Source organism: Grammomys surdaster, unplaced genomic scaffold (genome assembly GCF_004785775.1).
Source record: "Grammomys surdaster isolate TR1022 unplaced genomic scaffold, NIH_TR_1.0 126091, whole genome shotgun sequence".
Lineage (NCBI taxonomy): Eukaryota > Metazoa > Chordata > Mammalia > Rodentia > Muridae > Grammomys > Grammomys surdaster.
Window position 1 is genome coordinate 1,270,327 of NW_021620899.1, and position 17,764 is coordinate 1,288,090.

The 17,764-nt window shown below is 41.6% G+C and overlaps 1 protein-coding gene across 3 annotated transcripts in view; it reads right to left on the reverse strand.

The window, feature by feature from the left end:
* Ica1 (islet cell autoantigen 1) overlaps positions 1-17,764 on the reverse strand; it is a 136,707-nt gene that overhangs the window by 80,540 nt on the left and 38,403 nt on the right. For all 3 annotated transcript variants that reach the window (XM_028755950.1, XM_028755951.1, XM_028755949.1), the window contains exon 6: positions 16,342-16,540. In XM_028755950.1, coding sequence (XP_028611783.1) covers positions 16,342-16,540 — 199 coding nt within the window. The remainder of the gene's footprint in view (positions 1-16,341; positions 16,541-17,764) is intronic.

The following is a 17,764-nucleotide window of genomic DNA, read 5'->3' on the forward strand; positions in this document are numbered from 1 at the left end:
CTGTGCTTTTGTGCTACAAAAAAGATGCGTCTTTAGATTAAAAAATGAACAATCTATGTTTAACACCATCTTACTGTGTTATTCTTATTTTCTAGATTGAAGGATGCAAAAAGGTGTACCAAATCTTCACTTTATTCTTAAAACACTTGCCTCACATCAATTTCTTCACGACTGCTTTACTTACATGATTTACTATCTGAAACTAAAGAACAGGGGCAAAGAGAGAGACACAAGGGAGAACTCCTTAAACAATCCAAGATGTCAAACCTAAAAGCTAATAATACGCCAAGGACAAAGAAGAGGGAGGCGAGCCTAGGAGGCCTACTCTTTGTCTGGCTTCATGTCACCACTGTTAGCAATTCCTTTAATTTTTGAAGAGAAGATTTGTTTTTTAAAAAGAAAGAAGAAAAAGAGCAAAGATAGTTCTTTCTACAGAGAATTAAAAGCAGACAGAGGCCTGGATAATAAGCACCAATAAAAGCTTCCGCTGACATAGCTTCAATGTACTAACCATTGGCTTTTCCTGGAAGGATTTAGGGAGAAGGTTCAGGATGCAGCTATGTGCAACATGGACAAAGATGATACAGAAATCTTTAAACTTAGAGATGCTCTCGGCATCTTCCTCTGAAACAATCTGCAGTGGCCAGGATACAATCCTAGTGAAATCTTAGTTTTCTCTGTAGTCTTAAAAAACCCTGACGGTAGGAGGCATGTCCTTATGCCTTCTCTCCGGCCTTGTGCTGATATCCACACATAGTCAGATGGAGTCACGTCTATGAAATCCATATAGAAAGGTGCCTGGTTTAGAATCCATACATATTATATATCTCAATTTCTTTTAAACTTGAGCATGAAGAGAAATCGATAAGAATCTTAGATTTTAGCCTAGAAATAAATGAACACTGTGAAGCCAAATACAGGGAGCTGGATTCATGGCAGTTGACAATTTCAAAAAAAAATTCAGTGACAAAATTAGGATTCACAAGTGTACAAATACTCTGGGTTTAGAATATAAGATCTGGAAGACTCCAGATGAAAAAGGAGAGAGAAAACTATAAAAGCTAGAAAATAGAGTAGAAGCTGGCGAGATGGTCCAGTGGGTACAACGTGCAAGCCAGAGACTGGAGCTCAGATACTCAGAACCCACGTAAAAGCTGGGTGGCCCACTGATAATCCCAGGCATAGGAGTTGCCGGAGGAGGCAGAGATGGACTCCCCAGAGCAAGCTGGTCAAGCAGACTAGCCAAACGTGAGCTTGACATCCAGAGAAAGACTGCTTCACTAGGTATGGTGGAGAACAATGGAGCAACACGAACAACATTAACTATGACCCTCCTTATACATGCACCGGTATGTGTACACAAACATGTGAACACACACACACACACACACACACACACACACACACACACGAGGAGAGAGAGAAATCCTGTAGGAAAGACTGTCCAAAGCTGCTGGGAAGACGGAGGATCCCACGCTGCACAGTTGCCCACTTCTGACTCCAGTTCTTTCCTGGGTAAGGCTGTCTCTGTGTTTTCACTGGTATGAAACACAGAGCATGTTTATTCTAGGATAAAACTGGGGTGATATGGGGAACATCCTCTCTTTACTTTCTCACCTTTCCCCCGTTTCAATCTGATTATCGAGGTCCTCCTAGAACAGAGAAAGCTTTCAGAAGATTGGTTCCCACCATCTTTGCCAGTTTCACAGAGTTCCCCGTGGGCGCTGGCTGCCTTTTTGATCCTTTCATTCCCAAGTGACTTAACCTCCTCACATGGCTCTCCCTGCTGATGGCTTTCAAAAATGACCTCATCCCCCACCTCCTTCATCCCGCTGTCCACATGACATCACCATGCGACTCAGGTTCTCTGTCTGCCCCCACAGCCTGACTTCTCTCTTCCCTTATTGTTATTAATAACACAACAAAATAAACAATTTCCAATTTTATGCTACTAAAGACAGATTCTGTTATTTTCTCTTTCACTAAATCTTATCTGTTCTTTACTCTAATCTCATTAATTCTCATTATTTTTCATATAAATTGCTTTAATGGCTAACACATGGCACAAAAGTTAGAAGGCATATTGTGAGCGCTCAGTTTAGGCTTGTTTTTCTATCTGCTCCTCTTATATCATCCCCAACCTGATTCCAGGCCCGCAAGCATCTGGCCTAGGAGCTATTCCTGTATCTGTCCCTCTTGCATTTAAAGTGGGGAAAATTAAATGGGACAAGACTTGGAATACAAATACCCAGTACTTAAATATCTGAGTAAAATATATTCTGCTCTACTAGCTTCTCTTCAGTTTCCCTGTTTGAGAATTGTCTTCATTATTTCACGCTCAGTCTCTAGGTCTATCATCTATGTTTCTTCCTGCTTGTATATGAAATATTATTTTCCAAGACCTTTGTCCTGGATCTTCTCAAAGAAGAAATAAATGCTCACAAACCACTCTAAGTGTTAATTATGACAGGGTTGTTTATCAAGATGAACAAAGTGTTGGGTGGCTACAGATGTCCAGTTGGAGCACCGTCTCCTCCATTACTTAGCAATGCCATTTAGATCATCTTCATGTATGCTTATGCTCTAGGAAGCTCCTGCTCCTGGTAGAAGCTTCTACTGTACAGGTACGATCCATCTGATCAAGTATGACCCCTCACAATGGCCCTTTGTTTTAGCTATTCTTCCTCATATGCTTTCCCTGACCCCCTTCCTTCCCCCTCTTGATCTTCTCATTCTAGTTCTCCCCCTCCATCCATCCATGTCTCTTATCTTTCCTTTTCCTAGGATGGTCTATGCAAATGAAGCCTCCCATTCTGAGAATGGGTTACCTTTAATCAATTTGTTAGCCAAAGGGACCCCATGTGGCCCCCTAATAACTCAGGCTATTGTCAAGACTATTGGTTGCTCTCCACAAACTGATGGTCAGCCTCTACTGCAGAAGACAATGCCTATACAACTCAATGAACACAGAAAACTCGAGGTGGTGTCTGTGTGGAACCTTCATTCCTACTAAATAGTGTTCACAATACTGAAGGTGCTCTGCATTTTACCGGAGGAGAAAGCTAAACATCAACCCAATTGCAGATGCTTTGATCTACAATGGTAACCTGGAAACCAGATGTGCTGGTGCAATACTGGCACAGAGCTTGTGGGAGCAACCAACCAGTATCTGACTGGATTTAAGGACTACTGTATGAGATAGAGCCATCTCTCATACTCCTTAGATGGCTAAGAACTTGAGACTAAATAAGCCAGGGACCTAGGGGAAACCCAAAGCAGGGCCCCATGGGGGTCCCTTTGGCTAACAAATTGATTAGAGGTAACCGGTTCTCAGAATCGGAGGCTTCATTTGCATAGACCATCCTAGGAAAAGGAAAGATAAGAGACATGGATGGAGGGGGAGAACTACTACTGTTTTGCTAAAGGAACACAGCTATAAAATGACTCCTACTGATACTCTGCCATCTCCATAAATCAGTGTCTCACTTGACCATCACTGCTTCTTCCTGCAGCAGATGGGAACTAATACAGAGACCTACAACTGGACAGTATGCAGAGAGTAACCGAACTTGGAATACTCAGTACTAAATGAGATGTCTCCATCAATTCCCTCCCACCAAAGCTCAGTGAACCTTTTGAAAAAAGAGGCAGAAAGAGTTTTAAGAGTCAGAGAGGCATCAAGGCCTCCTAACCGCAGTGGGATGCACGTATGTACATAACAGAGACTATGGCAGCAGTCACATGGCTTTCACAGGTCTGGGCTCAATGGGGTCCCAGCACTGAGAGGCAAAGGGGGCATGGGCCCACATCTCTAACCCAGGGCTATCTCCACTTGATAGCTTCTCACAAATGAATAATTGGTTTTCTCCAAGGAAGTCAACCTGCATAACCAAACCACTCTTAAGGCCAGGCCCCACGCCCAGCAGTAGATGGCCAACACAAAAAAAACCTCAAAAGCATTTTTGGAGGTTCTTTGTCTCACAGGTCTTTTGTGGATCTATTATGCTTTCTGGTTTTGCATTTTTTAAAAATGGGATTTCTTTGTGTGGGAATGAGGTGTCTCCACCATGTAAGTGTTTCTTGGGCTTTTTCTTTGGTTCTGTTTGTTTGTTTGGTCTTATTCTGGTTTGTTTTTATTTCATCTAATTATTATTATTTGGATGTCTGTTTTTATCCTAGTGAGAGAGAAAAAGGGGGTGTGTGGATTTGGGTGGGTGGAGAGTTGGGAGAGGCGAATCTGGGAGAAGGTGAGGGAGGGGAGACCATGATCAGAACATACTGTATTAAAAATATTTTCAATAAAATAGAAAAGAAAGACCAAAGCATTAGAAACCCATATCCTTAAAATCTCTTTATGTAATTCATCTGTCTTGAGAAATATCCCTTATTTCAATGTCAGCAGACACCAGTCAGGAGCCAGTGTCTAGATGACAATGGTTGTCTCACAATCACAGCTGGGGTGAACATTTGAAAAGATGGATGGAGAGACAGAACGGTGGTTGAATAGACAGAGCCAATCAACTGTGAAGTGTTACCAATTCCTAAAGTCATATTTCACAGGACGGGAACAACATAGCTCAATTAATGAACATGGAAATTTCCGTTCAACTTATGATGAAGGGCTCAGAGGGCCTGCTTCTTTTAGGGCTGCTCAATATCACATGACATTTGGCTATTTAGATTTGGAGGGTCTTATTAGCGACTTCTACTCATCTTGTTTAACGATCAGGTTGAAGGTGAGGCAGAATTTGACAGCTGTGATAATTTTATTACATCTGGGACTTCTGAAAAATGTATCCTCAAAGGCATTGATTAGGATACAAATCAGTAGTCTGGGCCTCAACCTTCTCATTTCTCTGTTAGACAGAGATTATACTGATTTCCTAACAACCAAGCAATCATCCAGAATGTTTTTTTAAAGAAATCCCAATCTTCAGAAGGAAAAAGACCAGTTTTCTATTCAGTTGTTTTTCTGACAGATTAAATGAGAGTATAAGGATAGACTTAGGACTTCAGACACATAAGGATTCCGAATGTTACTGTCAGAGAGAACTGCAGAACCTTTATAACTCTATATCAGGCCTGGTGCTTCTTGCATAAATCTCACTGGGGAAGCTTTCTGAGAATTAACATAATAATTTAATCATTTCATAAAGTACCATTTAAAACTGTTTATCATTCCTCTATGACAAACTAACAAAGAAAATAGTGGGTTTTTTTTAAACAGCAATTTTGCTGTAGTCTTTCTGGAATAGTGACTCTCAGTAGTCATTTATAAACCCAGTTGGACACGCGAGTGACAATCTGCATACATTACACTGTTGTTTCCACTGTCACTGGAACTTCTGTGGAAAAGAATGGGTTCAGAGAAAATTCTTTTTGACTCAAATAGAAGCAACGAACAGTTCTGCAAAGCTATTGGGACTGAGGGCATAGTGGATTTACTGTTCCTGTTTGCAATTAAATAAAACCCATAGTCTATTTCATGGATCAAAAGAAATCATCATTTAAAAAAAAATAAAAGTAAATAGTATGTGATAGATTCCCTAAAACTTAACAGTTTTAAAAATAAAAATGCTAGGTTAACATATCTGGAAGCAACTGTCTTCATTTATACTGAATTCTAGGAGATGGTAAAAAATTACAACTAATTTATCATGGAAAATAAAAGCGCTAGCTGTCATCCGAGCTGGTAACCAAGAAGATGGTGATATGGTGGGATGTGTAGCTATGACAGACTTGGAGAGAAACTAGGCAGGCCAAAGAGAGTAAATGAGAAAATCATATTACTGGAACATAGTGACTTTTCAATGATCTATAATCTAAGATGACACTTCCTTTAGGAGCTTCCAAAAGAGGCACAGGCCAATGGAACAGACTGTGGTTGGGGGCTGTGGGTTGGGGTAGTTATCATGAGCTCCAGATACCCCTGATGTTGTAGCCAACAGCACAATGTGATGGAAAAAGAAATAATGAATTCCTCCAAAACCGTCTAATTGCTGAGGGACTGACAGATGCTCTTTTTAAAAAATGAGCTTGATAAATGGCAACTTTTTTTTTTAAACCTAGAATCTGATGGTTCCAACTGGGTACAGTCTGGAGGTTTGTATACTGTCATCTTTGAAACTCTAGAAATGGGGGTCCTTGCCTCAAAGGCCACCTAATACCCAGAGGACTTAGGAAGAAAAGCCAGACAATTTGGCAAAATGAAAACTCTTCACAGACCAGAACAGGATTAAATTTTTCACTTCTGTTCAGAGTTCTCTCTGAAACTTGAGAGTTAAACAAAATTTTCTCTCAAACAATTAGACAAGTATTCTATGCACAGATTCAATGCTTTTCCATAATGAAGTTGGCCTTAAAATTTACTTTAAGCTAATATATCAGCTCTTTCAGTTTTATAAAATACTAGCTGTTCATCCCATATGGAAATGTTCTTATAGAATTTAGATAACAGAATTTTTGTGAGTTGCTATGTGTAGATTCTCTCCAGGTTGCTGCAATCAATGACTCCTTGGTTGTATATTAGAGTCTTGTTTTTACTCAATAGTGGGAATAAACTTCATTCAGTAAAGCAGATACTTAACACACACACACACACACACACACACACACACACACACACAAACACATACTGTATTTGTTTATTTTACAATTTGGATTCCAAAGTGTACACTCTCTTGCTTCTGCTTCCAAGGAAGCTTAAACCCATGCATTTACCAATTCACTCATTTGATGGGTTGTGCAGGCTGATAGGGTGCGGTGGCTTTAATGATAGGGTGCCTTAGAACACTATAGGAATGGCAGAAGAATGAGGGGGGATCTCCAGTATTGAGCAGAGTATTTAAGGATATGGCGAAGAGCACAGCTTCTAGCAAGGCTAAATATTTCATGCATACCTATCATGTGCATGTAACCAGCAGAGGGTGTCGCTCCGGAGGGACAATGGAAAATGGTGTTAAGTTAGTGCATACTGTAGAGTCTGGACTTACAAAGTGGCTGAGAAGAAGGCACAGGAAGGTTTTATCCAGGAACACAGCCAGCTCGTGGTACAGAATGAGGGTTATTGTTACTGTGGAGGATGAGAGTCTGTTATAGAGGTTCATATTGAGGAAGCCTCTACTCAAGAAACAGCAGTATGGGTGAGAGGACAAAACCAATCCAACAAATACTTTAGATGTAGAACAATTAGAAACTGAAGACCCCCTGCATGTGGCAAATGACTCATTGCTGCCAGGCGCTGAAAAATGAACCTCCAGCTTGGGAAACAGAACAGGATGTGACAGAAATGTATTTAAACTTCCTTGTTATTTTGGGGCTGTGTGTAAATATGTTTACTCGATTTGTACCAAAATATCCCCAAACTTTTAAAGATGTAAGCACACCATGAACATTTGTTTGCTGAAATTTCAATCCTTCTTGCCAAGAAATCTAACTAAAAACAGAAATAATATAAAAGCTGTGAAGGTGTATCAAGGATAAAAGGCCCAGACACTACTGTTTAATTTCTTAGGCCATCCATTTATAAAATCAGTTTTAGATCCAACTGCCATTTTTTTTTCAAAGATTCTACCCTTGAAGGTAGATTATAGCAAAGAGGGATAAATGGTCCTAGGCAAAGAGATGTGGGTTGTCGTTCATACTACAACAAAAGACAACTTTGACATGAACCCCAGCATCTCCAGGCAGTGAGGGGACAGGGAGGAAGAAAACTTGGGCATAGGTGCTTTGAAAATCATGTGTACCTTGTGATGGAAGAAGCCAGGTATGGAAGAAGGCACAGGGGTGACATCATCCCTAGAAACTCTTATCTGGCAACTTATCTGATAGCCCATTACAACAAGCAGCTTTCCTTCAGTTCACTCTGAGGGGACAACCCAAGGCTGTGGTCCCTTCCAGCCAGACACCTACATAAGAGGTTTGTTTAACATGTGTTTCACTGGATATCAAATTTTTCTCTTGGAGACTCAGTAACAAACACAGTGACTATGACAAAAGCTAATGTGTAGCAAGCACTTGCACTGCAGTGTGCTAAGTGCACCCTGTAAATCATGCTCTGGAATCTGTCATCCTGTGTGGGGAGCCACAGTCTGCAAAGTGGGGCTTAGAGTGGCTAGTGAGCTCAGTACCTTGCCCAGCATCTTATCCTGAGAGCATGGGTCTTCAGGTTTATGGTCAAGGAGCCATGGTACTCCTGGATTTCTATTTGTTGTTGTGTTCTGTAAATGAAGAGACTGAACACTGTTTGGGATCACAGTCAGGTTCTTAACCCCACAAGGCTGGGTATTTTCATGTCTCTAAAATGGGGTGATATTTGGGTTATATCCAAAGTGAAGGGCTCACTCATGAAAATCTAAGGCACCATGAGAGGGATGCTGTGTAAGCCGCATAGTGTGCCTGGGTTCTGAGGCAAGCTGGATAGACTTAACTAGGTTCCTTCCTGTGTGTACCTGTCTCCTCATTTGCAAAATGTTGATAACAATATTTTCTTGGTTTGTTTATTAACAGGATTAAGTAAGTTTATACTAGCAAATAGCTTGGGATAGTGCCAGATGCAAAGATTTCACTGTGTGTTTAAATAATAATAATAATAATAATAATACCAAGCACATTGTATTAACAATTGTATATCTAACTATAACAACGACTTTGGCATTTTTCAGCCAAAGAACTAAGTCATGTGCATGGCCATGACTTCCCAGATTACATTCTCACATATTTACATCTCTTTGCAGTGTGGTCCAACAAGACATTCATTCTGTTTTCTTCCTGATACACAATTCATGGCACTATCCATTGGTCAGGATACGCAGCAGGCAGTTCCATGAAGAGTAGGTGAAATGGAAGAATGGGGCTTGGCATTGCACCTCCACTTCCTCAGACATATATGGTGTCACTGCATCTGTCCGTGGAGAAAAGCTTCTTGGTACTGTCAGTGACTGAGGTACAACTCCTAAGCACTGGCCTAACGGAGGTAAGTAGCTAGAAAACATGGGTATGCAAAATTAAAACTTTAATTGCATACCTTTGTGGTTTTCTTTTCATTCATTGTTCTTGGGTGAGGGACAAGTATGAGCTGTTGTTTCCCATACAATCTCAGCTTTCTCTGCATGCTTTAATGTCCTTGAGGCCCCAGACACAGAAACAGATCTGAATCATCATTTTGGTTATATTCATATATATATATGAACCAGACAGCATCAGAAAGGCATGCATCATGTTTTCTCTCATTTTAAGATGCTACATTTTCTATAGCTACACACAGTTGTGAATGTATATGACATGACACAAATGTAGATGTGAAATTTTGCAGGGTCACAAAGCGGATGGATGGGAGGGAGACGGGAGGGGCTTGGGGAGGATATGCTCAAAGCACATTATATATTAAAACGCTCTTATAAAACTCAGGATCATATACAATGAATATATGATAGTTAAAATTCTATTCAAAAAATGGAAAGAAAAAGTATGGAGTCTGAACTAAGGGAGTTATATGATACTTAGCACCATCTCTCTGGTCCTTTCTCTAATGTTCTAATGTTTCATCCTGACACAGAATGTCCATGTGTGGAATTAGAAATTTAAAAGATAAAGGGTGCACTGTTTTAAACCATCACATGTAAACCAGATACACCCCTGCATTTGTATGAACTATTGTCTTCTGGACATTTGAATATTGCACAACAGAAGACAGAGAGCAAGCCAACTTCCTAATGCAAAACTTCTTACCATCAACAGCACAGGAGGCCCTCCCAGAAAACTGAAACTAACACTACCGTATGAACCAGCCACCCCTAGGTATCAGCCCAAAGAAATTATGTTCAAAGAGACCTGGTTTAGAAGGTAGACAACTACAAGTAAAAGTGAACAAATCATCAAGTCCTTCATCATGGCATGCATCACCATAAGCATCTGCTGGCAAGCCGTAAAGGATCAGAGTGCTGCTGGCTTTGCAGGCCTTTGGCCTCTGTTGTGGTCACTCCACTCTGCCATGGTATTGTGAAATCATCTATAGGCAGTAAGAAATACATGGAGAAAGGTATGTATCAATATCCTTCTACCCCCGATGAATTCTACCTCAACCATAATAATAAAAGCAATAATATCTGTATGCAACGGGCATTATCAGCTTGCAAACATCAAAGACTCCTCTGACCAAGAACTATGAATGAAGCCATCTGAGTTTTTTCCCCTAGCCATCTAAGGAGGTAAGTGGACTCAGCAAGATGAGAATGTCCTTGAGGCGGAAGCCAGATAGACTTTAGAAGTCAGTGCTCGCCCATCCCAGTGGCTGTATGTCTTCATGGGCGAGCTTACATATTTTAGGGCTTAATGAACTGGAGAAAAGTAATGTCACAGAGAGAGGGAGGATGAGGGGGTGAGGGAGGGAGGGAGGGAGGGAAGGAGGGAGAGAGAGAATGAGAGAGAGACAGAGAGAGACAGAGAGAGAGAGAGAGAGAGGAAGCCTGACTGCCTGACTGCATTTAGTAGAGGCAAAATCAGACTTAGGCCTAAGTGTCCCCAGATGGTGCAGGCTGCGGTGGGAACAGAGTGGAGCTTGACAAAGGACACGGGCTCCATCCTCCTTCCTGTTCTCAGTCATGAGCAGCAGCCACCATCTCTGCCAGGGTTATCTCTTCTAAGAGTGTTTGTCTAAATAGTCTTAGTGCAGCCTATTGACTAAGTTCAGAGAGAGAGAGGAAAATCAATAAAGAGACACAAAGGCCCAAAGGCCTCATCTGATGAGAGTCAGAGTTGAAAGCCGGCCCATAATTATTAGTTCCCTTCCAAGTTGTGCCATGTGAAAATTTAGGCTTTTCCTGTGGCATTTTGGCAGCAAGAATCCCTGTGCTTGGGGGACCACAAATACCAAGTGCCCCAGTTGAACATCTAAAGCAAAACAAACACAGGGACATACCAAAATCATCCAATGAATGCTAAAAACTATGAAACAGATACATTTTAAAAGAGTATTAACTTTATAAAAGGAATTTTCACCTCACTTCATAAAAGGGCTCAACCCATATGCAGAATTCTAGAATGAGCACAGGCAGAAGAGACAATGGAGTCAGCCCCTTCCCCCTTTTAGGAACAAAGCAAAGGCCAAGAAGGTTAAAGTTCTGCTTAGATACTTTAACATTGGCCCACAGTACAGGCCAAACAAAAGATTACCTATTCAGTCAACCCTGGTTGGTGGGGGGTCTCAGACCTATTCTGGCTTTGAATTGAAGCACAGACTGGTTTTATCCAGAGAGCAGAGATGCAAGGCAAAAACTGAAGGCCTCTCTCACAGGGCAAGGGGAGGGGGGAGTGGAACAATCCTGTAATACTTAGAGGCTCAACTCCCCTGGGACCTGCCCTCAATTGCTAAAAGAGCCTGACCTCTGACAAGAACCAATGATTTCAGCAGTAATTAATAAAAGTGTCAAATTAATTAACCCCAGTCTTTGTTCACAGGGAAAAAAAAAAAGAAATGTCTATTATCAATACTGCTGTTTATCAGTTGGAGACCAAACTCTTTGACTCAAACCTTCACCACTGGGACACAGGGTCACTACTGACTGATGGCTCTAAGTAAGGTCCTACCTGTAAACTGCCCAGCTTGTTAATAAGCCTTAGTGTAACTTGTCCTTTGATGACATGACCAGTGGATTATCAGGGCTCTACAACTTGATGGTATTTGCAACAGAGACAGACAGGCCTAAGAATCCCACCACATATCACTCACAGTTCCTAGAATGCCTTTTAGACATTACTGTAATGAAACACTAGGCTAATGCTGCAGGATTTCATTAAACTGTTTAGTAAATGGCTCAGGTTAAGACAGTGGCTCCTGTACCCTTACCTACAAAGGCCGAGTCCTACAAATGCCCACATATACATTTCCAGACTATCTCTTTAGAGGCTTCAGGACGATTTTCTTACACCTAGCCTAGCTTTTATTCCATTTAGAATAATTACCTTCCATCCCATTTCTGACTTTCAAGAAAAACAAGACACTTAATTGACCACAGAAGCTCTCAAGGGCACAGGCTTCAGAGGCTCTGCTGAGTTCACAGCTTCAGCTGACGTAATCTGCTACGAGAAGCTGACTTCTATTTTTAAATCATACCCTTTTACTCTACCTTCAAAGGGCACATATATCACAAACTAACTGCGCCCATAAACTATCTCGTGGTACTAGGGTGAACCATCATGTCAGGAGGAGTGTCCAACAGCAAGTCCACCCAGAGGCTCCTACCTGGTAGCCTGGAGAGCGGCTCCCTGCCGCCTCAACTCTCGAGATAATCTCTTTCCTCTGAGTCATTTTGATAAAGAGCAGATGACTAACTGGGTTCGTCCAGAAGGCTAGGAGCAAGCTCTCCTCTCTGTGTCCTTAGTTCCACACAGGAACACTTAGTAACGACTCCTAGTGTTGATGTGCAGAGCCATCTTCAGCCCCTGGGCTTCATTTGCTTTGTTTAATTTAAAACTTTCATTCACCGGTTCTGTCTAGCTCACTGTGACCGTGCTGTTTCATGACAGTTGGGAAATGCCGGGAAAAAAATTAATCTTGGTTGGAGATGAAAATTCACTTCCAATTTAACTTTCATCTATGTTTACTCTGCTTATTTCTAAAAATAATAAAGAACTTTGTAATCAAAGTGACACTTTACTGAGTCTGCCAGAGGTCAGAACAGTGTGTTTCTCTCTCGTCTTCATCCTGCCAGGACCCAGGCATACCATCTTTTATATGGTTTCTATTCTACTGTCTGTTCTAACATGAAATCTAGTTGTTGTGAACACAAATTTTGTAACACTCATCCCCTTCTCAACACTTTTCCACCCACTCCTTACAGATGTGTGTGTGTGTGTGTGTGTGTGTGTGTGTGTGTGCCTTGTATCTGTGTCTGTTTCTATATCTCCTTCTTTAGTCCTGTTCCCTGTCAGGCCTTGTTGCTTAGGTGCCTCTGTCTCTACACTTACGTCACTTGATGCTGCTTCTACATGTTATGTTGCTTCCACCTTGGGCCTCTGTCCACAGTGACTCCTCAGGTAAACACTGCTGTTTCCCACCCCTCCATCTGAGTCCTTCCTATTTGTCTTGGTATCTTTAGTGTTGACAAAAGCAACTGAGTGCAGGAAGGGTTTGTGCAAGGTACAGCCCATTATGGCAGCAAGTCAAGGCGGCAGGAGCTTAGAGTAGCTGGTCATAAGTCTCACAGTCAGAAGAGAACATGGATTGTATGCTCTCAACTCTCCCTCTTTTTCACTCACTCCAGGACCCAAGCCACGGAATGGTCCCGCCTACAATTAAGATGAGTCTTCTCACATAAATGAATGTAATTAAGATAACACTATCTTCTCAGGCGTGGCCCAAAGACCAGCTCCTGGGTGATTCTAGATGTCAAGTTGACAAACATGAACTACCACACTATTACTCATTCTTTCTTTTTGTTGGAGGAGGGGTGCTGCTTCATCTGAGATCCCTCATCTAGACTTTTTTATTTGTAGTACCATTTCATCCCAGAAAAACCATTCAACACACTGTATCCTGTTTATGTGTCTTACGCCCAAATGATCAGGACTTGGTACCAAGCCACACCCCTCTGTGCTAACTAGCATGGAATCGGGCTTCAATATCATTTGTTGAATGATATTGAAAATATCAGTGAGCGAATGAGTGAATGGACACTTTCTGGAAATTACAAATAGGGGGCCATACCATGAAGTAAAACTTAGAGCTTTGTCTCCTCCAGAATATGTGAACTCAACCAAACTTAAAGTCCTGGCTTGATCAGCTGAACTGTGGAGGAGGAGATAGAGCTGAGGGGACAGCACCGTGACCACTCTGGGTCACTGTACCAAATGACTTAGGGAACACATTCCTGAGAGATAGCAGAGACTCTCTTTAAGGTGGAATCTCACCTGGACAAGACTCTAAAGCATACTTGGAGTTAGTCTGCAAGTACACTGTAGCAGAACAGAAAGCTTACTCTTGAGCACATCCCCCAAAGACAGCAGCAAACCACACATCAGTCCTAATTTTTACCTGAGCAATCACATATGTCAATTTCTAAGGTGATCACTTACATCCAGTGGGGATGCTGAGTGACCTGAGGACTGGTGGCTCTGGTCCCTTGGACTCTGCCTGGAAGCTTGCCATTTGTCATGTAAGTGCTAACTCGGGGCTGGGCACTGGACTGACTCTGGGGTCAGCCTCTGGAGAGAACCAATGTAGTCTCCTTTCTTCCTTGAGTCAAGGATAATCAAATACACTCTTGAAGACAGTCTTCTCTCAAAAATATTCTTTCCCCAAGTCCAAGTCCACCACATCCAGCTATTAAATTGGATCCAGCACACACAGGATTAGGGAGGCAGGCATAGCTTCAGCTACTACTGCGCAGGAAAGGATTTAAAAAAACCCAAACCACCCATATTTTCCAGGATCAAGAGACTGATGACATTAAACGATGGCAAATGTTTCAACGTTCAAACCAAATGACGAAGAACTCGGTTTTTGTTTCAGTCTTACACAGCTAGCAACCACCTCCCACCAAACAAAACCAAATAAACACAAACCCCCAGGAAATTCTTCAGCCTTCTAGAATAACTCTGTTTTCTTGTACTATCTGGCACATTGGAGGTACCCCCAAACTCTTCGATAATGGAAGAGCTCCCATACAAGGTGTTACTATGAAACTGCCGTTGCCACTTTTAGGTATATTGTTTGACTTCCTTTGTCTCTTGGTGGGGAAACGGTATCTATTTTCAAGGATTCTAGTTTCTACTTCCTTGTTTGACCTCGGTTTAGCTACCTACCATAGCTCTCAATCTCATCTACCAAAGAAAACAACAATGTGTGTTGATTATGGCAAACATTAAGGCGGCACTAAATAAAACCGTCAGCCATGTGCCCTGGAGGCAGCTTTACTTTTCTCTCATTCGTTCTTTTTTTCTAACACCAATTCCACCCCCATTATCCTCTGAATCCCCAGATAAAATACTAACGACAAAATAAATGACTGGCCTAATTACAAAGTCAGAAAACTTACAAACCAGCCTGGGCTCACCAACGTCTAGTTACCGAACCGTAAACATTTGATCTGTTTAATATCATGAAATCTGATTTTTTTTTTCTTTTTCAAAGGATGAATGAGTTCCATCACATCTTCCTCGATGAGATGAACTTCACAGTCCCACCTTTGCCTGGGTAGGGCAGCCTGCCTTACAGAGAAGGCTGACACTGACATGCAGAAAGCACGGAGAGAAAACGAGGCTGGTTCCCTTTACAGGGAGGGAGTCTGAACTACAAACCAAGAGAAAACTTAACTTCGAGAGGAATTTCTGTTGCTCTAATAGCTAGGTCAAGAAGCAGTGAGCACTCTCTTGAGCAAGAGAAGCTCTTTCCGTCCCTTAACTCCCACTCTTAACCTCCTACATGCCAGCCAGGGTTCCAGGTTCATAGTTCCAAAGTGATGTCCCTAAAAAGGAATCTAAGCCTTTTAAACAACATTTCTAATTATGAATGGATCAGTTGAAATGACTAAGGGAGTTGACACAATATTATGTCAGGCCTAACATTTGGCTGTTTTTTTTTTCTTTCATGCCCTCAAACACACCCAGTTGCCCAAACAAAGAACTACCAAGAGTGTGTGTACACAACCACTACAAAATCAGGACACATGTTCAGTAAATGCTCTGTGTTTGGCTGCCACCTAGTGGTAGGATGTATTCCTGTGGCTAAAAGGCTCCAATTGACTACATTAACACAAGGTGATTTTTTTTTTTTTTTAAAGGAACTGAAGATTATTCCTCAGGAAAATTAGACAGAATATTCATTTTTTTGGCTCTTATGTTCCTCAGAGAAATTTCTGAAGAGATCAGTAGCAGGTACAGTCAATACCATTCTACACAACTATATCCTAGTGCCTCTGAGTCTATCATAAAAGAATTGTTATTATTTTACTGGTTTCAACATGAATTATCAATTAAAAAGACTTGCTAAACCGTCTAGTCTCACTTTCTAGATGTATGTAACCTACCCTCGATTTTTAGTTACACACGAAGAGGCATTTACAAGTGACAACCTTATAAAAAGTGCACATTATATGAAAATCTGACTTCAATTAAAACCAGCCACAAAATCCCAGCAATTTCCAGCTGTTCCCTTCTCTTATCCTTAGAGAATTATATATCACATTAATTGGTATCCTGTCACATTTAAAAACTGTCAGCAGTGATTAATTGTATCCTTGGTGCTTTTGAGTTACGTCTTCTTTACCAGAGGGATTCAAATCACACTTGGTTGCCTTCTAGCAGGTGGTCCTTTTGACAACCCTCAGGAAGAAAACTTCCTACCTTCCTGAACTTCTCCATTTGCTTGTAGAGGTCTGGATCAAGTTCCTGAGACACGTCCTTCATCCATAATAACGCCCCTCTATATTCTGTCCGGTATTGCTCCATGCGGTTCACTGTCAGCCAGGTATCAGAGATGGCCCGATGTCTAAACGTCTCTACTTCTTGGTGAAATCGACACAAAGGGTTTCTCAAGGCCAACCTGTCCAAGAGAGCATAGCTATAATCATGAAACAAAGAAAGGGAACGGTTCCAAATCCTGACATCCTGCATGCATCATGAACCCAAGAACTTAGACCACTGTCTAGAATGCAGATGCCTTGTTAGGAGGCAGATACTAACCAAAATGTGTGTGAATGTGGGAATCATCCAGAGATTGCCTGCATCCTGATCCTTTAGTTATTAGTCAACTGGACCATTAAGAAGCACTCCATTTGTGTTGCTGGGTGGCCCCAGGCCTAGACAGTGTTTATTTGAAGTTGAAACCAAGCCTATGTCAGTGAAGGATAGTCAAGGCAAGGCCATTCCTATTTCCATTCCTGGCCACTCCCTGTCTCCTCTGTTGCTGAATTTTGGGCCATGTGTGGAGGGAGGGATGGGATGGGATAGGCATGACTCAGGTATCCTTGACCTGGCCACTTTTATTACTCCTCAATCAAAACCTACAATTTTCTCTAATGGAAACAAGGCTAAGGCAGAGATTGTTTAAGAGTCTTTAATGAGTTGGGAAAGAAGAAAAGCACAGTGACTGAGGGTCTATGGCGTGTCAGCATTCTCAGATAGGCTGCATGATTCAATCATCATAGATAGAAGAAACCAGGTGTGGTGGTATACAGCTTAATCCATACAGAGGACGGGGCAATTAGACGTTCAAGATTACCCTCAGCGGACCTAGGGTACCTGAGATCCTGGCTTAAAAGAAAGTGAGGGAAAGAGAGAAAAGGAAGAAAGGGAGGGAGGGAGAAAGGGAGGGTCAGAGCTTTAACTCAGTGGCTCAGCTTTTGCCTAGCTCTAGCAAAGACCTGGGTTCCTGCTCAAGTACTGCCAGTAAACAAACAAACATCACACCAGAAATGAATGCATATTGTACACGTGTAAAATTATTGTAACAGTAAGCACTGGCTATAAAAACTGTCATTTATTTATAAAAAAGGAAAGCATACTGTAACGTTAGGTAAAATATTTATTGGGTTTCAAAATACTGCTTCTTCCATATTTGAAACCAATGAAGCAATGTCGGATGACTCACATTTTCAAAACATATTCTTTCTTTTCTCAAGCGCTTGTTTTTGTTTTGAGTTATCTATGTTGATGTGGTGTGTGTGTGTGTGTGTGTGTGTGTGTGTGTGTGTGTGTCTGTCTGTCTGTCTGTCTGTGAATGTAGGTGCTCTTGGAGGCTATAAAAATGTCAGACTCCCTGAAGCTG